At 58.8% G+C, this 27,700-nt stretch overlaps 1 protein-coding gene across 5 annotated transcripts; it reads right to left on the bottom strand.

Annotated features, from left to right (window-relative positions):
• Positions 1-956: 956 nt before the first annotated feature.
• CELSR3 (cadherin EGF LAG seven-pass G-type receptor 3) lies at positions 957-27,466 on the bottom strand. Of its 5 annotated transcripts, XM_077858935.1 has the most exons (37): positions 22,672-27,466; positions 20,500-21,150; positions 19,955-20,180; positions 19,557-19,672; positions 19,104-19,192; positions 18,839-18,996; positions 18,122-18,285; positions 17,734-17,859; positions 17,474-17,643; positions 16,866-17,051; positions 16,140-16,256; positions 15,583-15,754; positions 15,275-15,416; positions 15,059-15,179; positions 14,558-14,741; positions 14,141-14,242; positions 13,916-13,930; positions 12,645-12,739; positions 12,234-12,443; positions 11,817-12,012; positions 11,375-11,530; positions 10,815-10,989; positions 10,035-10,202; positions 9,677-9,803; positions 9,387-9,593; positions 9,005-9,179; positions 8,662-8,774; positions 8,141-8,220; positions 7,563-7,689; positions 7,027-7,143; positions 6,771-6,919; positions 6,376-6,491; positions 5,948-6,106; positions 5,329-5,529; positions 4,719-4,937; positions 4,049-4,173; positions 957-2,691 (listed from the first exon to the last, which is right to left on the bottom strand). In XM_077858935.1, the coding sequence occupies exons 1-36, from the start codon at positions 26,783-26,785 to the stop codon at positions 4,076-4,078; spliced, it is 9,741 nt and encodes a 3,246-aa protein (XP_077715061.1). In that variant the 5' UTR covers positions 26,786-27,466; the 3' UTR covers positions 957-2,691; positions 4,049-4,075. The 5 variants fall into 5 exon arrangements, with proteins under 5 accessions (XP_077715061.1, XP_077715057.1, XP_077715058.1 ...); XM_077858931.1 differs by having other exon boundaries at positions 4,049-4,937; positions 22,672-27,463; XM_077858932.1 differs by having other exon boundaries at positions 4,049-4,937; positions 7,563-7,686; positions 22,672-27,463.
• Between the last annotated feature and the right edge of the window lie 234 nt (positions 27,467-27,700).

Below are 27,700 nucleotides of genomic sequence, written 5' to 3'. Positions count from 1 at the left end.
TGGGCGGGGCGAGCCCCGAGGCGGAAGGTTTAACCCCTTCCTCCCCTGCGGCCTGGTTCGTGCTGCCCCTCTGGGCTCGCCGGGTCCGCCTCCCTGAGCCGGATGGAACTTCGGAACTGGGACCGAGGATCCGCGCTAGACTGGCCGTAGCCGCGGCCCCGGGTACCTGGGTACGACGGGGCGGATACCAGGTTCTGGCTGACCGCGGAAGGTGCCCGCGGGAGGGGGAGGGGGAGGGAACCCCCCCAATGGGCTGCCTGGGGGTGCTTCTGGGAACCAGGACCTTAGCCCTCCTTGGGGTATCCGGTCCTTGGGGCTTCTTTTGCCTCCCACCGAGGGCGCCACCTTCAAGCTTTCCCCTGAAGACCAGGCAATGTCTGACGCTGAAGGTGCCCAAAGCCTCCCTTCAACCCTGGACATCAAGGCGTGAAATGAGGCTGCGAGGTTTCCCTCCCGTACAGAGCACACCCTGGCATCTGGCCCGGAAGGTTTCTGCCTGAGTGGGGAAGGAACACGATGTGCTGGCCATTGCAAGCCTGAGAGGCTAGTGGGGGTCAGTGCTGTTCATGGGCCGAGGGGTTAGCAAGGGCAGTTCCTGGGATGGGTTGGAGCCCTGGCCAGGGCAAATGCCAGCTTAGAGTCGCAGGCCTGAAGACCAAGTCATTGTACTGACACCTTGAAGAGAGAGGGGGGTTCCCTGGCACCTTACTCCCAACACCTGTGCTCATACTTCTAGCCCCTGATCACAAGGCAGTAGGCCAGAAGTCAGGGTGAAAGAGATGGAAACCTGGTCCAAATGTCAGATGAAATAGGCTAAAAATAGCTGAATATTGGGGGAGGGGGGGAGAAGTGTTCAGATTTCTTTCAAAGGTCAGCTGGGCCTGAATCCTTCATAGCTACCCTCTTACCCTACCCTGTCCTCCCCACTCCCACCCCCAAACAGAAAGAAGCAATAATCATTTTCTATAGAAGTTTATTCCCAAAACAGAGCGCGGCTTCACGGAACAATTTACACAGACAGGGAAAGGGGCCACTGGGCTGGAGCAGGGGACCCCCAGAGAGGGACATAGCAAGGACAACCCCCTCTCCCTACAGTGGACCCCTCACCCTTCAAGGGCTGGGGTCATTCTGGGTAAGGAGAGCTGGAGTCCTGGCTGGCAGGATTTGGCACCAGTCAGCAAAGTAGAACTTTTAATCTCCTTGGAAACTGCCTCCCAAGAGTATGTGTAGGGCAGGAGGGTGTCTGCATAGATCCCCTACAACCCTGCACAACCCACTGTTCCTAGCCGTAAGAGGATGCCTACTCTGGAGGCCTCTGGGTCTGCTGTTCAACAGAGGGCTCAGGGCTGACCTTTGGCCTGGGAGAGCTAGGAGCTAGAAACCCCTCAAGATGGCCAGGTCCAGGGTCCTTAAGCCCCTCTCCCACCTTCCCATCTTTCACTTGTAAACAAAGGGGGAGGAGAACCCACATTTTCAACTGTAAACAAAGTGTAAAAAGTTCAAAGTTGTAAGTTGTAAACAAAGTTTTAAAATGTTTTAAATCTTGACCTGTAAACAAAGTAACAAAATCTAAAAGTCCCCAGTTCTGGACATCAGACAAAGCAATAAAAGAAGAGTTTTGTGAACAGGGTCCTAACAGTCATTTTTCCCTTTAGAAGGGGATAAAGTAGGGTGGAACGTGGAATGAATTACTGCAGCCCAGGCGCCCAGGGCCAGGAGGGTCCTGTAAACATGGGAGGCAGTGGCACCTACATTCTGTGTCTTCAATTCTCTTTCTGTTCCCCTTGCTCCCCCTCTTACCCCTATCCTTAGGAAGAAATTCTAGCAAAGGGCAGTGTCAGGGAATCAAATGGCACCACAGACAACTTCTGCTCACACCAGAGGCAGGGGCTGGCGAATGACCCCCCAGTCTACCCTCTGCAGGAATGTCTGAATAGAGGCCTGAGCTCCTCCACATGGGAGAAAAGAAAGCCTTGCTCTGTAAACATGACATCTGCTGCTCCACCAGCGCCCCACAGCATCAGTCCTAGGTCATAAGGCAGTAAGTGGCAGGGACTCCACATAAGAAACACACACATCCACGGGGAGGGGCAGCATGAGCAAGCCCCATGAGGAGGTCAGAGGACCCCTGTTTCCAAGACCAACCCCCAGTCCCTGAAGTTTGGCCCTCGGAGCATCCGAGAAAAAGCAAAGATCAATTCTGTACTTTAGGCCCTCATGATATTCAGATCAAAGGATGGGGGCTATTTGCCCCTCCTGTCTGAATCCACCCCAGTCAAATGAGAGGAAAGAGCATATGGTTTGCCAGGGACCCAAATGGGGCCAAACACTGCACCTCTTACCCTCTGTCCCCTTCCCCTCCCAGCCCAGCCTCAGAACCCCGGGAGACAGAAAAGCGGAAAAATAACATAAGCATATCTCTCTGGTTACAAAGGTACAAAACGTATAAAAGTCCTCCTTTCAGTTCTCTCACCCTGCACCTGCTACACACCTGCTCACATGCTCACAGACGGAGCATGGAGCCTCGGCATGGCAGCCACAGGCAGAGCTGGGGGTGGGGTAGGTAGAGACTGCCTTAGGATCAGCCCCTCACTCCTGGAGTCTCTTCTGGTAGCTCAAATCCTCCATCGCCCTCAGCCGTTCCTAGTCCATGAGTCTGGCCCTCAGGAGTGGCCCTCGCTTCTGGGAACTCTGCAGAATTGAATGCAGTGGTCAGAGGTGGTGGCTGACAATGAGTCAGGGGGTTCTGGGATCCCCCACAGCCTGGGTCCCCACCATCTCAGCACCCCCAACCCCATCACCTTCTCCCTCTCAGTCCCCAGCCCCCTTACACCCCCTTCCAGGGTTCTCAGACCCCTTCTGTACCCTGAGACTCATCAGCAAGGCCCCTTGGTCACCTGTTTTCTCTCTAGGCACTCAGCGAGCACCTGCCATGCACAGATACTAGGTTAGCACTTGACAGGTTCTGTCTCAAAAAATCACCACATCTCAAAGAGTTTGTTACTACAGACACATTTTACAGATATGGAAACGGAGACTCAGAGAGGTCAAGTGTGACTTCAGAGCCTGAACCCCTGTGTAGTCAGTCCCCTAAGACACCTTCCCTACCATCCACCAGCCAGACCTCAAGGCCAGAGCAATACTCAGAGCTCAGAGCTCTCCCTCAGCCCTACCTCAGGCATCTTTCCATAATCCCTGGCACCAGGCCCTAAATCCCCGGCTCCTCCTCCCTTTCTCCTCCTCTGACTCTGCTTGGGTTCTATGAGTCTCCTGCACCACTCCTGGCATCCCTTCCCCTCAAAGCCTCCTTTCACCTTGCAGACCTCCACAGAGCCTAACCTAGCTGTTTCTCCTTCCTGAAACTCAACTCTTCTCTTGGCTTCCGTGGCTGGCAAGCCCTGGTTCCTCCCTACTTCCTCTCTGACTCCTGTGTACCCAGCTGCTCCCCACCCTACAGATGTCCCACAGGAACCTGAGATGCAACAGGCCCCGAGTCAGCTCCTCTGTGTTCCATCTCACATTGCCCGTAGGTACAAGGAAACTCACATTGATTAAATAAAGAAGTGGGTAAATTATTTACTTTCAAAATTAGCTCTTCACCCTGGCATATGAGATGCCCATATCCTGACACTACTTCTGGGCCCTCCTTAACCCTTACCACTCCTAAGCAAAGCATCCCCAGTAATGATTCCTCCTCTCCCCCTTGCCTCTTGTATGTACCATGTTATCTCCTACTTCTAGACCTTGGCTCCTGATCTTGCCCCCTCCACTAGTCCAAACCCTTTGGAAGGCACTTATCTCTCTTCCCTAGCCCGGGAGGTACAAGGGGAGGGTGGCTGGCACCAATCCTACACCGGTAGGTCACCGCTAATCACACTGCTAATCACACTGCCGTTCCCTGCCTGTGGCGCCTGGCTGTGCTGAGCCTGGGGTAGCCCACACCGTCCACCAACCCACACCTACGTTCTGTGGCAAAACACAGGGCAGGGTACACAGGAGGTTGCCTTAAGCTAATGAGGGTGTAGGCAGGTGGCCACACACTGCTTACTCTGAGTCTGGAGACAGCTCCGAGATGCTATGAGATGTAGCAGAGCGTGGTGTGGAGGGCCCAAGCGCAGAGGCCGTGGCAGAAGGCGTGGCAGTGGTGTGAGGGCCCGAGGGCGTGCTTGAGGACTGCACAGAGGAGGAGAGAGCTGAGGAGTTGAAGGAGGCCAGGATAGAAGAAAGAATGTCCAGCTGCTCTGTGGAGGGGCCATGGCTAGGGCCACTGGCTGGGTCCTCCCTAACTCTGAGCAGCTGTGGGGGTGGCCCAAGGCCTTCTCGTGAGGGGTGCCGGCTAGGCACACGGTCCAGCTGCTCCCCTGAGTTCGATCTCCTGGACAGAGAATCCAGGGGCCGCGATGGCAAGAGGGGGTCCCTTGAGAGTTGCCGCTGGGGAGAGAGGGGCAGAGGCGGGGGCTGTAGGTCAAGGTCCCGGGCACTGTGGGGCAGGGGCAGTGTGCTCAACCACTCGCAGGGTGCCCCTAGGTCCAGAGCATCGCGTGACCCGAAGCGGCCAGCCCTGGCACCAGGGTAGTCCCTGGGTGGCTGTCTCCGTGGTAGGGTACTGCCCCGATCTCTGGGCTCCAGGCGGCCTGGCGCAGCATCCAGGCGTTCCTGGGAGCCTGGCCGACTCAGGGGACGGAGAATAGGGGCAGGGGCCTCCTCCAGTCGCTCACGGCTCAGTTGCCGCCGGAGGAGCAGGTCCAGCTGTTCTCGAGAGGAGTAGCGGCTGGCTGGCTGTGAAAGGCTGCCTGTGGCCCCACCAGCATAGATGCGACCATAGGAGGCAGCTGGCACAGCACGGTGGCCCAAGGTGGCTGCACGGCACCAGGACAACTCTGGGGCACCTCGGGTCTGTGGCACCAGTGGGTACTGCAATCGGTTCTTCAGGATGCCTACGTGAGGAACAAATGGGAGATAGGGTCTGTATGGGGGTGGGGGGAGCAGACATTCCCTGGGTCTTGGGATGCAGCTGCCCCTGGGATCCCTCTGACATAAGGCTGAGGGCAGAAATCCCTTGGGGAGTGGCAGCAGCAGTCTCTAGGGATTCCACAGTGGCAGCAGGACAGGGCTCAGAGTGGGGAGACAGTAATCCTCGATCAGGACAGGGTCTGTCCCCATAGTGCAGGAGTAAGGGCAACAACCCCATACCCTCGAGATCAGAGGAGGGACAGTCCCCAGGTCCTGGCAATGCAGGTCTGGGTCAAAGTGGCAGGAATCCCTTGGATGGGGGTAGAAGCAGTTCCTGGGGTCCCTGAAAGTATAGGCCAAGGTCAGGGATCATACCTTTCCTCTGACGCTGGGCCCGGCCCAGGGAGGTTTCATCCCCACTGGTCAGAGCCAGGTCTGGCTGGTTGTTGTTGGCTGCATCCTTGCTGGTGTCCAGTCCCAGGCGCCTTTCAGAGCCCCAGGTCTGCAGAGCACAGGGAGTGGCCTCGCATTCCCCCAGGGCTGGCCAGTAGGATAGAAGGTCATTGCCATCCACATCTGTAGAGCCAGAGCAGGTTACAGGAGCCTCTGAATTGACTCCATTGTCTTATGAATCCTGTGATCCAGACTCAGTGACTGCCCCCGCTCCCCCAACTCTAACAACTCCTGAAACCCTGGCTGCTCTGAGTGGAGGTAGGAACAAGAGGGCATCTCTCAGAAATCAGTGGAACCATGGAGAGGACTAATGATGAGCCTGCCACTCTGAAGGTGGGCAGATACTAGGGGTGGGGGAACTTGATGGCTGAGGGGTTGGGAAGAACCAAGAACCTGGAAGAACCAAGCGGGCTGACCCCTAACTCTCAGGAAAGAAAAGGGGCTGGAGGGATGATATGTCACCCTGTAACATCCCTGACTTTGACCCTAATGGAATAGAGGGTATCTCTGGGTCACTCATGGGGTCAGAGTATGCCCTCACCTTTGGGGTGAGTGAGGAGCCTCTCACTCTGGGCAGCCCGGCGGAGCGGACGCTGGAAACGCCCCCGTGTCCGGCCATTGTCCTCACTTTCTGAGGATGGGATGGACAGACTTCGTTCCTCCTCCAAAGACAGGTCACTGTCGGAGTCAGAGTCCGCGGCTGGAGGTAGGAAAGTCAGAAGAGGGAAGGCATGTCAGTGGCTCCAAGGGACAAGGAAAAGAGTGTGGAGCTGTGTCTTAGGGTAGCTACAATGGGAAACTGGGGCTGGAGACCTAGGCAGAGTCTGGAGCAGGTATTGGTGCAGAATGGCTGGGACTTGGCAGGAGAACCAGGTGTCTCCTGGGGCAGTGACCTGGGGGGAACTTGCCCACCACAGTCAGCCGCTGCTCTCAAGAAAGCCCAGGCCCACCCCCAGCCTAGGCCCCTACCTCCACCAGCATCTCGATGGAACATGGCCACATCCAGGTCAGTGGGGCCAGCATGGGCCTGGAGGCTGTGGTCAGTGTGGTCAGCAGCGGAGCCATGTCGAACCAGGACATTGTCCCTGGAAATGCAGGAGTGCCCCAGCCACCCATCAAAGAGGGATGTGATAGGGTACTCTGGGGACTGGGGTGTCTGTGAGCACATAAGGCCAACTGCTGTGGGATGGCTCTGAAGGCACCCCTGGGTGTGCAGCAAGAAGCATCTGGAGGAGAAATAGTAGCAGAGTCCCAAGTGCCAAGACAGGTGAAGCCACCGTTCTGGGACCGGTAATGCCAACCTCTGGTCAAGGGGGACAGGTCTGAGCAGTACAGCCCCCTCCCATGAAGACCTCTCTGCTCACCTGAGGTAGCCACGGCCCCGCTGGCTGTCTTGGTCCTGGGTCCGGCCGGAGCGGGCACTGCTCACTGAGGAGACAGTGGAAGCTCCCAGAGTGATGCGGATGAGGCCACTCTCTTCAAAGAGGGCTGTGTTGTTGTAAGCCCCGTGCCCCTGCAGGAGGTGGGTACAGACAGGAGTGTGAGCCAGCTCTGGAGAGGCTCCCAACCCTGGCCTCCCAGGGCCCCTGCCCAGGTTCCCCAGACCTGAGAGCCCCTTACCGTGCCCGGGGCCGGCCTTGCTTCCTCAGGTGCTGCCTTTCTGCCCAGACAGGCTGGTGTCCAGGCAGCACGAGCATCTGCATTCAGGATACAGAAGAGCAGCAGCACTGCCAGGCCCTGTGGCAGCAAGGGTCAGTATGGAGTCAAAGAAGGTTAGTGAAAATCAGTGAGAGCTTAGAACTGAGTCACAGGTCAGAGGAGGAGTACCAGGGGGTCCGTCAGGGCTGGGAGAAGTCACTGTGGCTCAGCAAGGGGGATTAGTCATCACAAGTTAGTGTGAGGGAGTGAGGAGCCAGGGGCGACCCAGTAAAGGAGTCAGGCAGTGACGGGTCAGAGGGGCACAAGTGACTAAGCTGTGGAGGTCAGTGCCGATCAGGAGGCACGGTGCTGGAGGAGGTCAACCTGGGACGAGCAGCCTGCCCATCAGCAGTCTACCGGGAGGAGTGAGCCCTAGATCAGGTGTCAAGGGCCCACCAGGGTTGGAGCCACCCCGCTGAAGCCCCCCCTGGCCCAGGGTGGGAAGGGGTGCCGGGTACCTGGAGGCCAGAGAGCGCAGCGTGGAGGTAGTGGAAGGCCAAGACGCTGTGGTTGACTGCCAGGAGGCCGAAGAGCCAGGAGGCACTGACAAGGAGAAGCAGCAGAAAGCAGCTACGAAGGCTCCTGCTGCGGGATATGGGAGGACACAGGGGACACGCAAGCGTCAAGCAGGGCTCGTGTGCGGAGCACACAGGGGACATGGAAGGACAGGAAATCACACAGGAACACAGCAGTCTCAGGAAGACACTATGGGAGACTACGGGAGGTCACTGAAAGAATCAGGAGGATACTCAGGGAGCCACGAGGGAACATGGGGAAAACATGTGGGAGGTGGGGGCGCTGTGAGAGGAATGTGGGAGACAGCAGGGACACAGGGAGTAGGGGGCAAAGTGAACCACCCAGGCCACAGGAGACTTTGGGGACAGCAGGGCAGCAGCACATGCGGGGGCGCCAGAGAGGGACCACTGGCCAGGGCAGGTAGGACTTGATCCCCATACCCAGCATCTGGAGCCCAGCCTGCCCGGGAGAGGACTGCCGTTCTAAGAACCTCCCCGCTTTCCCCAGCCAGCCAACTCACAGCACGGAGGTCTTCTTGGCCTCCCTCTGCCCAGTGGCGCAGGATGTGCGGGCAGCGAGGAGAAGCATGGTCCCATTCATCTGGACCCGCGGCCAGACATGTGGAGCAGGGGTGGGGCAGAGAGAGACAGAGACAGTGAGAGAGAGACAGGGACAGAGAGAGACCAGGCTGCACAGAGAGAGGCCGAACCAGGGAGAGACACGCAAGTGCATGGGTGCACACGCACACAACAGGGAGAACAGAAACAGAGAGGACCTTAGAGGAAGTCCGAGAGAGGGAACCAGAGTGGGACTGAACAACGGAGACAGGGATTCACAGACAGAGAGAGGCAGCCATCTTTCTGACCCGACACCTCCCATCTCTGTGCCAGTGGAGTAGAGAACAGGAATTGAGGTCACGCCCCGGAAAGCCGTGGACCGCCTCCGCCTGGTACCCTGGCACTGACACCACCGCACCTGCTGCAGGGCCACTCCCCAACACCTGCTGTGGAGCACACAGGTGCCCTGTGTGAACACACTCACCACAATGACAAGGATGACAGGACCTGCGAAGCTCCAGATAAGGGGTTCATGGATGGAGATCCAGCAGAAGTCAGGGTTCCCATAGCCCTCGGGATCCAGGCCAACAGCAAGGCCTGTAGGGGAGGAGAGGAATGATCAAAGGGGTATGTTCTAGAGCAGCTGACCCTCTCATACATGGGGAGAAGCTGGTGTGGGGCACAGGCGAGCAAGCTTCTCCGTGCATGCAGCAGGTGAGGATTAAGATCAAAGTAATGATTATGATTAGGGGCAGAGGCAAGGGTCAGGCCATGTGACAGAAGTTGGGGATCACAGGCCTAGATAGGTTAGGAAGCAGAGCCCTTACCCAGCAGCACGGCAGGGACACCCCAACCCAGGGCGTGGTAGAAGCGCATGGCGCCACGGTCCACATTGCGTGGTTCAACCTGCATGCGGTAGAGGTGGAGCCCCTGCACGAGGAGCCACGCGAAGGTGCTGAGGAAGAAGTAGTGCAGGAGGATGGCGACCGCGGTGCACACCAGCTGAAGGCAGGGTTGGGGGGCGTCAGCACTGCTCCCGCCTCCCCCCACCTCTGACCCCTAAACCACAGCACTTTATCCCAGGATCCTGCCCCAAACCCAGGCCCCAACCTGAGCATCCCTGGCCCTTAACCCTGAACTTTGGCTCCAGGACTTCCTGGGCCAGGTTGAGGTCATCAAGACACAGGTCCCCTGGCCCTGACCCTGCACCTGGTTGTGGGTCCTGTGGATTCCCAGCAGGAAGAGAAGCTCTGCCACGCCCAGGGCAGCCGCCACATTGGCATGGATTCCACGCATGTTGGACTTGAGGCTGCACAGGCTCAGTAGGACAGCTGCGGTCAGAAGCAGTGCAGCCACAGACACAGCCATGACCACATGTGTGAACACAGCCAGCAGCTCCAGGTCACCTTCCAGCCGCTGTGGGGATAGGGTTGGTGGATAACATCCCACCCCTGCCCTTTGGCCTGCCTCCATCCTCAGGACTCTGAACATAGTCTCACCTCACGGGGGGATGCATCCATAAGGACCCCAAAGGTGCCTGTCCGGCTGCAGCGACACCGAGCATGAGACCCATTCCTGTGCACCAGCTCACAGTCCCGTGCCGTCCACATGCCGTGCTGGTCTGCCCTGCAGCCAGAGGCGGGTTAGATCTACCATCCCCTCAGGGCAGTACCCCGCAGACAGGTGGGAGGTTTGTGACACATAGTGTGGGGGGAGGGTGTTGGGGGTGTGTGAAGGTGGGGAGCAGCAGTCCTAATGGGCCTGGGTGCACAGGGACATTGGTGAGGGCCCCAAGGACAGGCTGGGCACTCCAGGGGCCAACAGGGGACCAAGGGTTTCCGGAGTAGAGGTCCTCACGGGCCAGGTGGGTCCCACTGCACGCAGATCGCCTTGCTCCGATTCGCTGTCTGCAGCAGGCGGAACTCCAGGCTGATGGGGGACTCCAGAACACCGCTTAGGAAGTTGCGTCGGTGGAACACAGCCACACTGACCACCGGGGAGTTCATTACAGGGTTCTGAGGGAGCCTGAGGAGACACCCAACCTGGGCTCAGACACCGCTGACCTCCCCAAGCTCTGACTACCTACCTCACGGTCTTCATGCCATTGGCATGGATGACCGAGAGTCCGGGATGCCCAGAGTGGAAACAATTTCTGGGCTGCTTCAAGACCCTGAGTTCAATGGCCTAGCTGGGCTGTCACAGTTCTGCAGGAAAAGCAGATTCTCTGCAGCCGAGAGATTGCAGACCCACTGCCCACACCGGGGTGTGTGGCCCGAGCAGCCGCAGACTGCCTCAAACTGTCTTCCCTGCCACCCCCATCTGACCTCCATCGGTCAGTCCGTCTTTGCCTGTTAGCCAGTTTGCCTGTCTGTACCTGGCTCCTGTGCCTCTCCTTTATGCGCCAGCCCCCACCTGTGGCTCTGTGTCTGTCTGCAACCCTGCACAACCCCACAGAATGTGATTCACATGAAAGCCAGCGTGGACAAGGCTCCCTGGAACTGTGTACAGGAGGTATCTCAGGATGACGGGGAACCTGTTCATTTGCCCACCAAAAAAGGGGTGCTTGGCTGGGTAGAAGCTTGCAGGAAGCTCAGGGGAGGGGCCTGGAAGTAACTCCTCCCTCCCCCACCGAGGTACCTGGCACCTCTGCGCTCAGCCTGGAACTGGGCAGGAAGCAGCCCCCCCAAGGTGCGGTAAACAAGGAGGATGACAATGGAGATCCCAGGCTCAGGCTCGGGCTCCAGGGGTGCTGGAGGAGGGGCCACACTTGAGGTGGTGATGTTTTCCACTTTGCCGCTGCCTGTGGGCAGAACTGCCAGGAGAGGGAGAGGAACCACCATCAGCGACCCCCAAGCTCCCACAAACCCAGCTCTGAACCAACCCAATGCCGCATCAAGCATGGGAATCTCTTCCCTGAAGATCCAGAACTGGGAGACAGGGGAGCAGAAGCCCATGTCCCCTTCGTCCCCAGGGCTGGATCCTCAACATCAAAGCCCAGGAGAGATCATCTCGGGAGAGGGAGAGAATGTGGTGAGGTGAGAGCAGTGCGGAGGGCTGGCACGGCAGGGTCTCACACAGGGGTCTGACATGGAGCAGGTCTGGCAAGGGGAGAACTGGCAGGAGGGCAACATACTATGTAGCAAAATAGGCAGGGGAGGAAATAGGACCTGGGTCGGGGGTTAGCCAAGGGCTTTCACCTGCAGGTGGAGACGGCCGCGGGGACTGGGAAGGCAGCAGCACATGTGTGTGAGGGTCCCAGGCGTCCTGGCCCCGGAAAAGGTTGCTATGGTAACGAGGGTAGCGACGGGTCCCCCGGGTGGGACTGGGGTGCTCCATGCGGTCAATGCTGAGCACTGCCCAGGAGGAAGGCGGGTGAGAGCCAACAAGGATCTCCTCTCCATGCTGAAGGCCCCATACCCTCCTAGCCTTATCCTGTCCCCACGTCCTGTCCCCACGTCCCACAACCCATCAGTTCATTGCTGCCAGCACAGAGCCTGTCCCTTCAAAGCTCTGAGGGAGGTGGCACAGCCTCCTGCCACTAATGCTGACACCAATATCCCCAGCCCCTCAGACCCCCAGGTCCTTGCCCCTTCACAGCCCCCTGCCCACCCCACCCCCCACAGGCCACCCGCTACATACTGATGTTAGGCGTCACCAGCCCCACGGGATTCAGGTATGTGAGCTCCATATTCCTCGCAAGTGTGGCGGCATACTCCTCCAGATGCTGCACCAGCCCTGCGCTACCTGGGGAGCCCCCAGGGGCCCGCTGCCCCAGTGCTGCCCAAAGGTCTCCGGTCTCCGGAGCAAGCAGTGCAGAACCAGCCCACAGCAGGTTCTGGAAGGAGGGAGATGAAAGTGGGCTCAGCCAGGTGAGGACATGTGGGGGACAGGGCAGGTCCAAGGGATCTGGCTGAGCACTCAGACTGGCCCCAGCAGACAACGGGGTGGGTTTGGAGAGGACAAGGGAAGAGGGAGAGCCCAGGACCTTCAATTCCCCAGGGTCAGGAGGGGCCTGAGCAGGGGTCCCAGGGATGTGGGCACAGGGTGCAGCCTCACCTCATTAAAGTGGGCGTCCTGTGTGGCTGTCAGCCCAAAGCCCTGCTGGTGGCTCTCAAAGGCCAGCAGGTGGGCCAGCAGTCGGGCAGTGACTCGGACATCTTGGCTAAAGTAGTGCTCAGTGTGGCCAGTCACCTCCCGCAGCCTCTGAGCCAGCTTCTTGGCCTCCACAGTATCCAGTGCTGTCTTATTGAGCTCCAGGCCATCCAGCTGCCAGGATAAAGATGGGGATGTTGCTCTCTGGTCCCTTAGGCCTTTCTCAAAAGCTTCACAGGAAGAAGGGTTTGGCCAGATTAAAGGGCAACCAGGAGAAGCCCAGGAGGTCAAAGGCTGGGGCAGGATGTCTAGAGCCCAGCACAGGCCTGGGGAGGCCAAGGTCTTGAGTGCAGGGCCAGGTCTGGGCAGTCTCACCAGCAGGTTGAGTTCTCGAAAGGCAGGGGAGGTACAGTTGAAGAGGTCAGGCTCTAGCCAACCCCGGTCCTCATCACACAGCCGCACAGCAGCACCTGAGGGCAGATGACCCTCAGGGTCAGGCCTGGGGCCTGGCCACCTTCACTGAGGAGGTGAACACAGCACCCTCTCCCACCCTGGGGGAGCTCTAAGACAGAGGTCAGAGTAGTAGGCATCTGTGGCTGGACCTAGGCACAGAGCAGCCCCAGCCCCCAGCCCTAAGCCCAGCCCAGGCAGGTCCCAGCTGCCTATCAGTTAATACTTGAAGATGTGGGCCCTGAACCACTGATTAAATAAAGCAGAGCACAAGGGCGCCCTCTCTCTCTCTCTCTCTCCCTCCCTCCCTCCCTCTCTCCCTCTCTCCCTCTCCCTCTCCCATTCTCTCTTGCACACACACACACACACACACACACACACAGGCCAGCACAGGTTTACAGACATGTGACCCAGGGCAAGCACACACACACCAGCACTCACATTGGCACATACATAGACATGTGATCAGGATAGACACACACACTCTTTCGTGGACACACACACAGACATGCTGACACAGAACAGGTTTTTCAGTCATTGTGTGACTAAAGTGAGGGTGGGGGCCAAAGTTCTCACACGACTTTTAACTGCCCCAGTGGTGGACTCTGCTGCGATCTCTCCCTTGTCTGTGGGACTGGGATGGGGGGTTGCATCAGAATTGACCTGGGCCTTAAGACAGTTTATAGCCACCAGCAAGAGGGGACCCTCACTTGAACACAGAGCCCCCACCCCTGAAAGACAAACTCACAGACACGTGCGCAGGCACAGAAAGACACACACATGAGCATGCATACACAGATGATCTCTGTCCAGCCACCGCGGGGACCTCAGGCAGCAGGGAGGGGCCCTCAGGCAGCGGGGAGGAGTCTATAGGGTCCTCAATCAGAGGGGAGGGATCTTTCATGACCTTAGACAGTAGGAAAAGGCCTGAAGACCTTGAGAACTGAGGAGCGGTCTGCAAGGATCTCAGGAAGTGGGAGGGGTCTGCAGGGTCCTCAGGCATCAGAAAAGGGCCCCCAGCATCCTCAGAGAAAGGGAAGGGGCCTCCAGGGACTTCAAGCAGCTGAGAGTAGCTTTTAGAGACCTCAGGTAGCAGGGATGGGTCTGCAGGGATTTCAGGCAGCAAGAGGGGTCTGCGAAAGCTCTGGCAGTGGGGGGGGGGGGGCAGCACACCTGAGCAAACACGTACCCCTTACCTGCACCCCGCAATCCTGCCCAGAAGCCAAGAGAAACAGATGGAGGCTCAATGAGGGGGTGAGGAAGGACCCAGAGTCCCTAGGAGGTACACATGGACCCCCTACCCCACTCCCACTTCTTTGCAGGAGTAGAGCCGCCCAACTCAGGAAAAGAAGTATCTCCAGTCAGATGACAGGCCTCCTCCCCTCCTCAGTGTTGCTCCTGCCCCCCACCCAGGTACTCACCCAGAGCCCCCCGAGGACAGGGCACTGAGGCCAACATGCCAAACTTGGTCTGGGGCCACCACACACCAGATCTCAGGGACTTGGGACACGCATCATAGAGCACTGGAGAGAGAGGAGGCACTGAACAGATGGCCAGGGGCCAGGGGGAAATGACAGCCACACCCACTGCCCCTCTGCCACCCACATCAGACCCACCACCCACCACTCCCCTGCTGACCTTATAGGAGCTGGCTTATCAGATTCTGTGACAAGTCATCAAAGTACGTGGGGCAAATGTGGGAGCCCTAGGGGGTCAGTGGTCTCCTTCAGGAAAAACCTCCCAGAGCCCCTATCTAAGGAGCCAAGCCCACCAGGAGACTCGGCAGCAGTGTGCCAGAGCCAGCCCTTTATATGTGGAAATGCAAGGAGCCTGCTCACCTCTGCAACCACTGGCTGTCACCTCTGCAAAAGGACTGTCACAGCTGTTGCACTGGCGGCCAAGGGCTCCTGGGCGACAGGGGCACTGCCCACTGTGGGGTGCACATGAACGCGAGGTAGAGCCCACAGGGTAGCAGTCACACGGGAGGCATGAGTCGCTGCCCTGTGGTCGGTAGTGGAACTCCTATTTGAGAATGGATCAGGGACCTGAGGTCAGAGACTAGGGCTTAAGGTAGGGGTCTCAAGTCAGGGCTTGGGGAATGAGTGGAATCAAGGGCAAAGGGTCAAGAAAGCAGTACTCACAGGCCAGAAGGAAGGCTGGACTTCAAATGAAACGTAAGGGAGGGATCAGATGTCAAGAACAAGAGGTGGCAGTTAGGTGACAGGACAGGGTAAGAGGTTAGGGCCTGAGTCAGGTGGCAGAGATCAGCAAGCTGGATAAGAATCACAAATCATGGCTAGAGAAAAGTTAAAAGGTCAGGGGTCAGGGGCCAGGCATACCTTGCAGTGACACTGCCCGTTTGTCTTATTACAGTTGGGGTCAAAGCCCTTGTGAACATCACAGTTGCAGGGGCCACAGGTCGGGCTTCCCCACCAGCCCCGTGGACACTGCTGGTCCATCCTGGAGGGAGACAGCCAGGTGAGATGCCTCCATGTCCCAGTGACCCTCCCCGCCCCCACCAGGTCTTTCCATCATCTCAGTCTCCAGCCCCTCACCTGTGCTCACAGTGGTGCCCAAAATAGCCACCCACACAATCGCAGGTATAGCCATGGGGGGCTCCTGGAAGGTGGCGGCATGACCCCTGGTTCTGACAGGGATTCAAGAGGCAGGCGTCCACACACCCTGGGCCATAGTAACCTGCAGGTTGGGTCGGCAAGCTCAGGACACCAGCCACGGAGCACGGGAGGAAGCAGGCACCCCACTCTTCCAGTGCCTGTCTCCTCCAGGCTCTCCAGATCCCCTAGTCTTCACCATGAGCCCCTGGTTCCTATCCAGATCACTCTGCCCTATCCCCAAGTCACACCTGGCCAGCAGGTGCAAGAAAAGGTCTGCCAGAGGTCTCGGCAGTCAGCGTGGGGTGGACAGGGTCCAGATGCACAGGCATTGGGCACAACACAGCCAGGTTCCACGTTCACTCGGTGGCTAGGTGGAAGCAGGGTTGGAGATCCCGAAGGTGTGGAGCCGAGCCATACCCCCTGTGGACACAGCCAGCAAGGTGTAAGACCCATGTCAAAGCACCTCGGACCCTACAGAGCCAGGCACCTGATCTGATGATCCCTCACATGCAAGCTCCCTCAGACCCCCTAAAAACCCAGACTGACCCCAATATCCCCAATTCAGCACCCCATGGAACCCCTAATCATGCTGTCCCTGACACAGATCTCTAGTGCTCCTTGATAATCTAAGCTAGACCCTCAGCTCCAAGGGCATGGAAAGGCTTGACCTGTCTCTGATGGTTCTGGGTCACATCCCCTCCCCATGCCAACCCCTACGTGAATGCAGCATTCAGGTCCCAAGGCGCTCCTAACCTCTGACCACTCACCCTAATAGCCCATATCACGTTCCCATGCTGACCCCCACCTGGATACAGCCAACCAGACCCTGAGGAACCTCCTCTTCACTGCTGGGGGGCAGGCCTCCCACATGGAGTCGCTTTACCTTCAGGCCCTGCAGTTCACTCCCCACTGCCATGGTGTCCTGGGGGAGGGGGACAGTCAGAACTGGGGGTGTGGGGGTGCCTGATGGACCCTTGTCCTACCCCAGAGTCAGTCTTGACCTTGTCCTAGCCCTGCCCGACAATCCTCTAGCCCTCTGGATCAGGAGAACAGTCTGGGAATGAGCTACCCCCAAGTATGGAGGACCTGCTAGAGCATGGCGGGTGGGTAATAGCAAGATTTCGGCCAAGAACTGGGTCCAGACAGGCCTCTCTCTCTCCTGGACCCAGAAGAGATCCTGAGATTTCATGGCTTTGAGCTAGGGAAGTCAGGGCAGGGATCAGAAGGGATTTCCTTTTTTTTTTTTTTTTTTTTCAGAAGGGATTTCCAAGAGTTAGGGAATATACTGGCTGCAGAGGTACCCCAAGACCAGGCCAGGAATCTGGATAACCTCTCTGACATGAGCAGGCCTGGCAACAGAGCAGCCTGGCTGGCATGGTGGGCTCAGAGCAAGGGTACGAGGAGGGGACTGCAAGGAGAGTGGTGTGCATTGGAGGGAATTGAGAGGAAGTGGACTGGTGGGGGGGGGGTCAAGTGAGGTGGGTCTGGTTGGAAGACTAAGAATGGACTACCACAGAGTCAGAGATCAGACCTGGAAGAGGCTAAAGTCCAACGAGACCATGAGGACATGGTGGCCCCGCCGGCCACCTGGCTCCTCCTGCAATTCCAGCCGCAGATCGTGCCACCGGCCATCGCTGACAGTCACCTGGTCCAGGAGGAGGTGGGCAGCACGGCCCGAGCCCCTGGTCACCATCACGGACAGCAACCCCCGATCCAGCTGCAGACAGAGAAGAATAGCCCTGGAGTCAGGGCCTCAAGTTGGACTGGGGCTGGGAGTGTTAAGAGGGGAGGTCAGGGGGTTCAGACATCAGAATTACAGGGCCAAGGTATATTGGGCACACAGGGGCTTGTGCCCTGGGATGTCATGTTGCTGAGAGTGAAGTTAGGGGGCAGAGGTCAGGATCAGGGACTGTGGATCGGTGCAGCTAGCACAAAACAGATATGCTGGGGCTCTGCACTTGCAGAGGATATGATGGTAGGAAAGAAGGCGAAGGGACAGGATCCAAAGCAGGGTCAAATATGGTCAGGACACCTGGTAGGAGTACGCTGCATGACAGGCTCAAACCCAAAGGAGTGTTGCTGGTGGCATCTTAAGTTGAGAGTTGAGGGTTGAGGGAGGGGCCAGGAGGACAGACACACCTGACAGAGGAGCGTGCTGTGTGGCCCAGCCTGCACTTGCATCAGGACCCCCTGCGTCGCCCGTGTCCGAAATGCCAGCCCCAGGTACCACGGCACAGACACAGCCATGTCATTTCCAAAGTCCCAGGTCAGTGTGCCATTGCCACGGAAATGATGGGGATGGGCCATGGCTGAGGGGACAAAAGGAGCAGGATCACAGGCCCCACCTCAGCAACAGACCTTACCCTGCAGGCCCCTCTTGCCCCGTGCTGCCCACTCACTGAGCCTACAGTCTTTGCCACCGAAGCCCACAGGGCAGTCGCAGCTGAAGCCGCCCCAGCGTTCTGAGCAGAAGCCGCTGTTCTTACAGGGGCCCGAGTCACAAAAGTGCAGCTTGGCCTGGCAGCCTGGGAGAGGAAGGCACACGGAGGATATGAGAACATGAGGGGCAGGGGGCATGAGGGCTAGACAGGACACGGGCCCAAGGGGGCCACAAGTGGCCACAATTTTGGCCCCCTGTTCTCTCAGGGTGGAGCTGGAAGGAGGCAGGCCCTAAAGGCTAGGCTATGGCACAAATGCTTGTCCACAAAGGAAATGAGGATGAGGTCAGATGTGCAATCGCTCCATGTAGCCCTCCACCCCCCTCTCTAATACGAGGATGTAGCCTACCTGCCATGGTGCCGTTGTTTGCGACAAAGGCTGCCATGTCCACTCGGCGGCCATCAATGTACAGGTCCCGCATGCAGCCAATGAACTCCTTGTGTGACACGGGGAAGTTCTCGGGGAGATTGGGGACACCCCCCAGGAGCAGAGGGCCCGTCAGGTCCAGGGACCTGGGGATCAGGGGTCCACATCATTGTTGGGACGGGGGCCAGGGTAGGGTTGCTCCTGAGAGTCACAGGAAGTATGTGTGTGCAAGGGTAGGACTTAGAGTGTAAAGGTGATTTAGTGGGGAGGGTAAGGCCAGGCTAGGGAAGAAGCCGGGGCCTAACTTCAGTTGTAGGGTGCAAAGCAGGGCTCATGATGGACAGATGGTCTGGGGAAAGATGGAGAGGTTGAGGACTAGGATGAAAGAGTGAGGCACTTGGGTGGTCGGTGAAGAGTCTGGGGGACCACGTGAGGATGTGGGGCATTAAGAAGAAGCAGGGAGAGTGGAGACTGGGGACTGGGTGCCTGAGGATCATGTGTGGGAGTAGGGAGTCTGGAGTAGAATACAGGGATGAAGTTAGAGTGAGGTGAGGTTTCAGCATCCTAATGGGGAGAGGGAAATTGTGATCTGGGGAAGGATGGGGAGTTTGGCAGGCTGGAGTGGGAAGTGGGATATGTGAAGGGTTAGGGTGGGCTTTGGCAAGCAGAGGCCATGGGGATCAGGGGCTGGGGTCTCACTTCTTGGAGCTTGTTTGCATGCCAGCAGCTGCACATGAGTAGTTGCCGATCTCAGCACCAAACTGCAGAGCCACAGCCACATCGCAGTCATCCACGCTCAGCACAGCCACTTTGTCCTTGGAGGGGCCCTGAGCACCCCCCAGGGCATCTGTCCGGGGCTAGAGACCCAGGCACACCACTCAACAGGACCCCCAGGGTGACCCCTGAGGGGCAGAACCTGGCAGCCCAGCTCCCCTCAAACTCCCATGCCAAGAGTGGTGCCCACCTTGTTGTAGTATCTCAGATGCACTGTATGCCACTGTCCGTCACTCAGGCCCCCTGGAACTGTAGGGCTGACCACTGTGTTGGACTCACCTGTGGGGAGGACACATGTGGAAGGTTGTCTGGAGCTGCCTACTTGCCTCTCCCTCCCCACCCCCAGTCATATAAATACAGCTATTCCCAAGATGTAGATCAGATCGGTCCCATCTACTGGTTACCACACTGGCTGGACCACAGTGCCTTTGGACAGATAGGAGAAGCACACACTTCTTGGAGAGCCATTCTGACCCAGGGAACGGCTAGGAGGGTCAGACCCTCACTGATGTCTGTTTGGCATGGAGGTAAGTGTTTAGGGGGTGCAGTGAGGCAAACCTGAGGGGACTTGAGGCTTATACCCCCCAGCCATCTCACCCACACACGTACATCGGCCCCCACGCACATCCACAGGAGCACCCACCCGTGGAATATGTAAGCCGCACTTGCCCGGCCACGAGCTCCAGGGCCAGGAAGTCGTGCTTCTCGTTCAGCCGCCCGTTGTAAAAGAGTAGCCCACTTGGCTGCACTGTTGCGAACCTGAGTGGGATGGACAGGGAGTGTCTTGAGCCGGACACCGCACATTCACCATCCCGGAGACAAAGAGTTGCGCGGGGAGCCCGCCCAGGCTAGGATGGGGCAAGCAGTGACGAGAAAGGGTGCGGTGACGTCAGGGACAGCGCAGTGACGTCAGGGGCGGGGCATCCAGGGAGCGGCGGTGTCCTATGGGACCTCAGGGTGGGGCAGCTGGGAATCTGAGTCAGGGTCTGCAGGGAGTAGGGACGGCGTGGAGGCGCGCAGGGATACGGGGCGGGCACCTACGAGAGGGACAGCGTGAGGTGGAAGCGCTGCCGCAGGCCACGGAACATGACGAACGAACTGGGAGGGAAGGAGCGCGCCGCCACCTCGCAGCGCGGGCCCTCGAAGGCGCCACCCGCCGGGCACTGGCAGCGGAAGCCGCCGTCAGGCCCGTCGGCGCAGGTGCCCCCGTTGCGGCAGATGCCCGGGACGCAGCGTCCGGCTTCCGTGTCCAGCTCGCAGTCTTCTCCTGCGGGCCAAACCCGGGTCCGCGGTCACCGCCCCGCCCGCCGGGTCTCCAGGGGGCCCCGCGCCTCCGAGGGCTCCCAGCGCTCTGAAAGGGCGAGCTCCCCGAGGGCACCCCTCGCGTCAGCCTGGCCCCCGCGCGCTCCCAGCAGCTCCGACCGCGCCCCGGGCCCGCCCCCTCCGCGGCCACGCCCCCTTAGCCGCCTCAGTCCCGCCCAGACCTCGCCTTTCCCCAGGGCCTCCCGCCTCGCCGCGGGTGGGCTCGACCCGGTGGGCTCCAGGCTGACGCCGCCCCCTCGCTCCCGCCCCCACGCTCTGCCCACCTGTGAAGCGTGGGCGGCACACGCAGGTGTAGCCACCCTCGCGCCGCGCGCAGGCGCCGCCATTCCGGCAGGGGTTGGAGTAGCAGAGGTCCAGCTCGGTCTCGCAGAAGTCTCCGGTGAAGCCAGGAGGGCAGCGGCAGCGCAGGCCTGCGATGGGCTGGATGGGTCGGAAGAGTGTGGAGGCCGAGGCCAGGAAGGGCGCGGACGAGTCGAAGCGCAGCACGGACACGCACTTCATGTAGTTCTCACAGGGCTCGCGCAGGCACACGTTGTCGTCGAAGGGCAGCACGTCCAGGAGCGAGCGGGCGGCAAGGGCCGCGCGGCGCACGTATAATTGCTCTTGCAGCTCCTCGGAGCTGAACCAGGGACCCGCAGCGCCCGCCCCCGCCCCACGCGGCGCCAGCGCCGAGAAGCTCACATTGAGCACGGTGCCCCCCACGTCCGTGTCGTTCTGGATATTGAAGATGAAGACGTCCTCGGCGGGTGTGGCCAGCACCGCCGCCACGCCTTCCAGAAAGTGGCCCAGCAGCGGTGACAGGAAGCGCTCCTGCCACATGTTTTCGAGGCGCACCGTCAGGCTGTTGGCCAGCAGCTCCTCCGTGATGATGACCACACGCAGCACACACTGCGCAGTCACGCTGTGCAGCCCATCTGTGGGTGAGGGTAGGGGCAGAGGTCAGTCTGGGGTCAGAGGCTGCCCGTCCCAGGACTCAAAGGGCTGGGGTTCAATGAATGCTCAGACTCCCTGTACCTCCCAGTACCTCTGAGTCAACAGGCTGCCAGGACATAGGAGGTCTGGGGCTTGTGACCACCAGCTCCCCCAGCATCAAAGTAAAAAGTTGCTGCTTCCTCTCCCCTCCCTCCAACACCAGCAGAGATCTGAGCCAGCTCATGGGTCAGTCAGTCATTTATCCAGCACACAAGATGGTCCCTAAGTGGGCAGCAACCCACCTCCCCCCAGATTATCGTGGTCAGCAGGACACCCTCACAACTTAGGAAGGAGCCAGGGTCACTGACCACCCACCCTTCCCCCCAGCATTGCATAACCAGCAAAACATCCCCTCAAAGAAACAAATAATGTTCTAGATCAAGGATCACCCATCCCCTATCTCTGGTCAGCAAACTGCTTTCCCATGGCACTAAAAGGGCTGGCCCTGTGACCACTCAACCTCATCCCACAGAACCCTGGCTCAGCATGCTCCCTCTCTCCAGAAAGGTCTTGGACCCTGGCCACCCACCCCCTCCTCAGCATTCTTGGGTCAGAAAGCAGCCCATCACCCCAGACCTGTGTCCATGATCTCAGTGGCCACATCTCAAAATGAGGATGAAATGTTTATATACCTTGTCCCCAGACCCTAGTACACATTGAATGTCAATAAGGATTGGTTGTTGAGTGAACTGAGGAATAAATGAAGGTTGTGCCTTCTTTGGCAGTGCCAGGAGTCCATGCTCCAGAACTCTGGAATGAAAACCAGATGAAGCCTATCTCCCAACCTCTGGAGAAGTAGGCAGGATTGCAAGAGCCTCTCCCACCTGCACCCTCCTATGAGGGAATGTTTGTGAAAGTCTGGGGCTGTAGAGGCAGGAAAGAGGCAGGTAGGCCTCTGGACATTTCTTGGAAGGGCAGGGCCTCAATCAGCCCCTTAAATAGTAGCCAGGCAAATGTGAGCCCACTCTTTGTCTGAAGCTGCCAGAGTAAGCTGCTGTTCTTAACCGCTAAACCATTGACCAACCTCCCCTGTACAGAGTGAAGGTCAGACTGGAACCAAAGTAACGCTTCATCTGAACAGGGGTGTGGTGTGGACTGAATGGTCCATGCTGGCTTTTCCTGTAACCTCCAGAGCATTAACCCAGGACCTGCAGCCTTTTGTGGGTAGGGGCACTATCTCTAGTGTAATAGACAGTTCATACCATCTTTATGGGGTCTGATAGATATCCTAGAATCTTTGGGGTTCTGTGGAGTCTACCCAAGACCCTAAGCAGAGACTATGTAAACCTACTAACCTGTGAAGTCTTCGGTGGATCCTGTGGGGTGCAGGAACCCAGCACTTAAAGGATTCTTGGGAAGGCTTGGAAATCCTTCTTTGGTTTGAGGTACCCTGTGGAGCCCCTGAGGCCCTGACAGGTTGAGGTTACTGGGTCACTTGCCTGCCCCCCCTCCACTGCCCTTACCTGTGACAGTCACCAACATGGAAGCCACCAGTGGACGGTTGTTATCTAGCTTGCGGCTCAGTCGAAGCTCCCCACTGGTCTGGTTGACCACCAGCAGCTGCAGTTCATTTCCCCGTTCAAAAGAGTAGAAAAGGTGGTCGGAGACATCAGGGTCGTAAGCTGGGATGCGTCCAATAACACCTGAGGGAAAGGTGTCTGAGCGGTTGGATACATAGTTGTTGAAGAGGATCTGGAAGTTGTTGAGCACAGGGCTGTTGTCATTCTGGTCAACCAGGCGGACATGCACAGTGGCCCGACTGACCAGAGGCGCCGACGTGGCCTGCACTACAATCACATATTCCTGACGAGCCTCATAGTCCAGGTCAATGAGTGCAGTCAACTCTCCAGAGAAGATGTCCATTTGGAACAGCTCAGGGATGTTCCCCTCCACAATCTGGTACATTATATGGGCATTGGGGCCTTCATCAGGGTCTACTGCAGTAATCTGAGCCACCACTGAGCCCACAATGCTGTTCTCCTTCACTCGCACCTCAAACTCCTCAGCTGGGAAGACAGGTGCATTGTCATTTACATCCTGCACCGTCACCTGGATGCTGACTGGAGTCCGCAGTGGGGGCACACCTCGGTCCACTGCATAGGCAGTAAGTTCATATACTGGCACTGCCTCCCGATCCAGCCGCCTCACTGTGCGAACAATACCAGAGGTGGGCTCAATGGTAAAATCTCCATCGCCATCTTCCCCATTCTGGAAAGTGTACTGGACCCGGCCATTGGCATGAGCATCCCGGTCAGTGGCTGAGATCTGTAGAACACTGGTGAAAGGTGGGGCATCCTCAGATACCAATCCCGTGTAGTGGGAAGCCACAAACTGTGGAGCATTATCGTTCACATCATTGACCATCACCTCCACATAAGTAGTGTCTGCCTTCTGTGGGATGCCATTGTCCCGAGCAGTAATAGCCAGTGTGTAGGTCACTTGGTCCTCATAGTCCAGTGGAGCCTGTAGTGTAATGGCCCCTGAGTCTGCATCAATTCGGAACTGGGGCAGGTTGTCCTCTAGGAGATAGGTGATACGAGCGTTCTCACCCACATCATCATCAGAGGCACTGATGACCACCACAGTGCTACCCACCGGTCGATCTTCATTCACACTCACCGAGTAGTGGGCACTTTGAAAGACAGGCCGGTGAGTGTTGGCATCTGTGATGTTGATGTGCACATAGCAATGATCATGAAGGGCACGGTCAGAAGCAGTTAGCACCAGCTTGAAGTAGCGTTCCTGCTTGTAGTCCAGTGGCAGAGCCAATGTCACCAGACCTACGCCTCCCTGGGTGCTGATAGCAAAGCGATTCCTGGTGTTGCCACCTGTGATCTGGTAGCTGATGGCACTGTTGGCATCACGATCTACAGCGGTCACACTGACCACAGTGGTGCCCACAGCGGCATCCTCATTCAGCCGCAGGTGGTACTCCTTCATCGTAAACTCAGGCCGATTGTCATTAACATCTAGCACAGTCACTGTGACACTGGCTGAGGCTGAAAGTGGGGGTGTGCCGTGGTCTCGGGCCTCCACGCCAAAGAAATAATGCTCCACAGACTCACGGTCCAGGGGGCCACTCACAGAGACCCAGCCAGTGGCACTGTTTATCACGAAGGGCATATCAGGTGCCATGCCAGTTAGGGAGTACTCCAATCTGGCATTCTCCCCATGGTCTGCATCCACTGCCTGAATGTGGATGACTGAATGGCCCAGGGGTGCGTTTTCCAGTACAGAGACTTGGAAGGGTGTGCTGACAAAGATAGGAGTATGGTCATTGATGTCCACCACCTGGATGCTGGCTAGGCCTGTGTTGTTGGACAGTGGTGGCCGGCCTGCATCCTGTGCCCGGATGCGCAAGGCATACTCTCGCTCTGCCTCAAAGTCCAGAGGTGCCACCACCTGAATCTCGCCCGTGAGGCTGTCAATTGCAAAATGGCCACGACTGTTACCGCTGATTATGTTGTAGTGCACCAGTCCGTTGGCATCCTTGTCCCGGTCTGTGGCTGTGACGCGTAGTACCACCGTATGGGGGCGCACATCCTCGCGCACCTGCGCCACATAGCGCTTCTCGCTGAATTGGGGCGCGTTGTCGTTCTCATCCAGCACGGTTATGTGCACACGCACTGTTGCAGAGCGCGGCCCGGGCTCTTGGCCCTGGTCGCTGGCCTCCACCACCAGCTCGTAGCTTTCCATGTGTTCGCGGTCCACACGACCGCTGGTGCTTATGAGGCCAGACCGCGGATCAATCTCGAAGGCGGCAGAGGCAGCGGCGCGCGCAGCTGGCGGCCCCACGAAGCGGTAACGCAGATTGGCATTGGGGGGCGCGTCGCCGTCTGTGGCACGCAATTGAAGAATGGGGTAGCCCTCCTCCACGTTCTCGCGAAGCGTCTCCCGGTATTGCGCCTGCTCAAACACCGGCGCGTGGTCGTTGCGGTCAGTCACTGTAACGGCCACCATGGTGGTGGCCGAGAGGCGCGGCGAGCCGTGGTCCTGCGCGGTCACGCGCAGGTAGTGCCGCTCCATGCTCTCGCGGTCCAGAGCAGCCTCTGTGCGGATGAGGCCGCTCAGTGGGTCAATGCTGAACAGTTCCAGCGAACGGCTGTTCATGAGAGCAGCCAGCGAGTAAACTAGGCGCCCGGCCTCTCCTGCGTCCGGGTCCTGCGCCACTACGCGGAGTACCGTGGTGCCCGCTGCCTCGTTCTCAGGCACTAGCGCCTGATAGTTGTACTGCGGAAACTGCGGGTGGCGATTCGCGGCGCGACGGGGGCGGACTCTGTTGGCTGTGGGTATTCTCCAGACTCTTGGATGAGCCAGGACCCCCGGGGGGCGCGGCCCAGGGCTCTGCGGGAGGAAGCGGCGGCGGAAGAGAGCACGCGAGCGCATGCGCTCGGGCGTCGGCTCGGGAGCTGTCCGAGACTCGCGAGGTGCTGAACCAGGCGCGGGAGCTGTCCTCTCTGTGAGCGGTGCTGAATCCAGCCCAGGGCCAGATCCCGCAGCCCTGGGGGAACACTCCGGCTGGGGGGCTGTCCTCTCTGCTCTAGGTGTCGCAGTTCTCTCACCCTGACCCCTGCGCCTTGGAGCCCACAATTCCCCGCAGCAGCGCATGGTTCCCACTTTTTTGGGGGTGCCTCTCCCAGCATTCCTCTGGGAGGACACCGGCTTGTAACCACGAGGCCAAACCAGAAGGTCCGAAGGGAAGGGCGGGCTGTTCTCCAGGCTCGGGACCTCTGGGGACAGAGCCTCTGGAGACAGACTGTCTCTTCGCAAGGGTCCTGCCTGCTCGCAAGAGGAGACCTCTGTGCGCCAGCATAACAGAGACCCTGTGCCCTGTCCTGTTTCTCGCCCGCGGCTGTCTAATGCCTGGACCCCATATTTCGCCCCCAGCCCCGCATCCGGCTGCTTAGGGGGCCCTCGACCACTCTGGGCGCTTTTCCTTCCCCCTCGGAGCCCCACGAAGACAGGCTCCCTCATTCCCAGACCAGGCTCTCCATCCTCCTGGACCCCGGGCGTCTCGGGACAAAGAGCTAAGGTTCCACCACCGATCCGCGTCCCTGGCCCCGTAGCGGCAGCTACCCCTGGGTCCCAGCCTTGGCCCCCGTCGACCCCCAGCTCCTCCCGGCTGAGAGGGAACAAAGAGACGAGGAGAAGGAGCAGGAGTAGTGGGGTCGTCGGCCCCCTGAGACTCCACCACAGCGGCCGCCTCGCCATCACCCCCCGCCTCCCCATACGGCCTCCACCACCCCTCGCCCCGGTCCGGGCCTTGGGCCCGCCCCGCCACTCGGGCCCCCTCCCGGGCCCCTGCCGCCGCCCCGGCCCCCCGCCTCTCGGCCTGTCGCTCCGCGCCGCCTCCGCCCTCTGGGCACCATCTACTCCGCGGCCAGAACCCCTTTGGCGTGCAGCCCCGGCTTTTGCCGCCCCCACCACAGCATCCCCGACGCTGCTGCCGCCTCCCGTCGCTCCAACATGGCTCCCGGACTCAGTGATGGTTCGTTCCACCTCCGCCCCGAAGCCCCAAATCCGGTGGTACAGCCCGTCGCGCATGCTAACTCCGACTAATGAGGCTGTTGTCGCCATCTTTGTTCAGGGCAAAGCATAACTGCTGCCCACGGTGCTGAACAGGGCTAGGAGGTTCGCCGCCCCTGGATCCACCCTCCTTGCTTTGAGCCACCGCCCTCATCCGCCTTCCTCCTTCTAGGCGCGGTCCCAGCTGCATCTCCCATCCTTTCTTCCGCTAGTAGGTCTCTTGTCCCCATTTCTGAACCCTATCCCGGATTTTGATCTGAAAATTTGGTGTCCATGATGTGCAGAGAGCGTTCTCCTGACCATGTGGAATCCTGGGGGTGGAAGGGACGTTGACTGGATGCGGACCTGGGACGCCGGACTCAAAGTTAATAGCTTGAACTGTTCAATCCGTGAGTTTTAACTCATGAAACATGAGTTTGCTGCGTCTCTGCAGTGCAGGGACTGGAGGTGACCCACCCAAGGCGTGAGTAAAGACCAAACTCTTCCCTGCCTTGCTGGATCCCAGCAGGCTCCCGCCCTGGAGACCCCTTCACTGGACGCTACACCTTCCTCCAGGCCGCGGGGCCTCTAGCGCTCTGGGATACCACGTGACCCCGACGTTGCCACAGGGGTGCAGCTACCGCCTCCTCGGATCCCCGCCCCTCGCCCGCCACTACCGCGTCCCTTAACCCCTTGAAGGGACTAACGGAAGCTCAACCCTTCTCCCACGATTCAATACAGTTCTCCCAGCGCTGAGCAATTCTGGGCGTAAATTGGTCCCAGCTGACCAATGAACAGTCCCGGCGGAACGAACGTCACAGAAGACGACACAGGGTTGGGGGAGAACTATTGGCACAATAGGAGGCTCCGCCCCCGACGGCGGACTCATTGTCTGAGGGGAGGGTTATGTGGCTTCCAGGATGGCCGGGAGAGAGACTCCCAGGCTCTGTGGTCCCGCCTGTAAAGGCAGCAGCGGCAATGACCAGC

Source organism: Canis aureus, chromosome 19, assembly GCF_053574225.1.
Source record: "Canis aureus isolate CA01 chromosome 19, VMU_Caureus_v.1.0, whole genome shotgun sequence".
Taxonomy (NCBI): Eukaryota; Metazoa; Chordata; class Mammalia; order Carnivora; family Canidae; genus Canis; species Canis aureus.
Note: the sequence above shows the minus strand (reverse complement) of the source record. Positions and strands in the feature narration are given on the sequence as shown.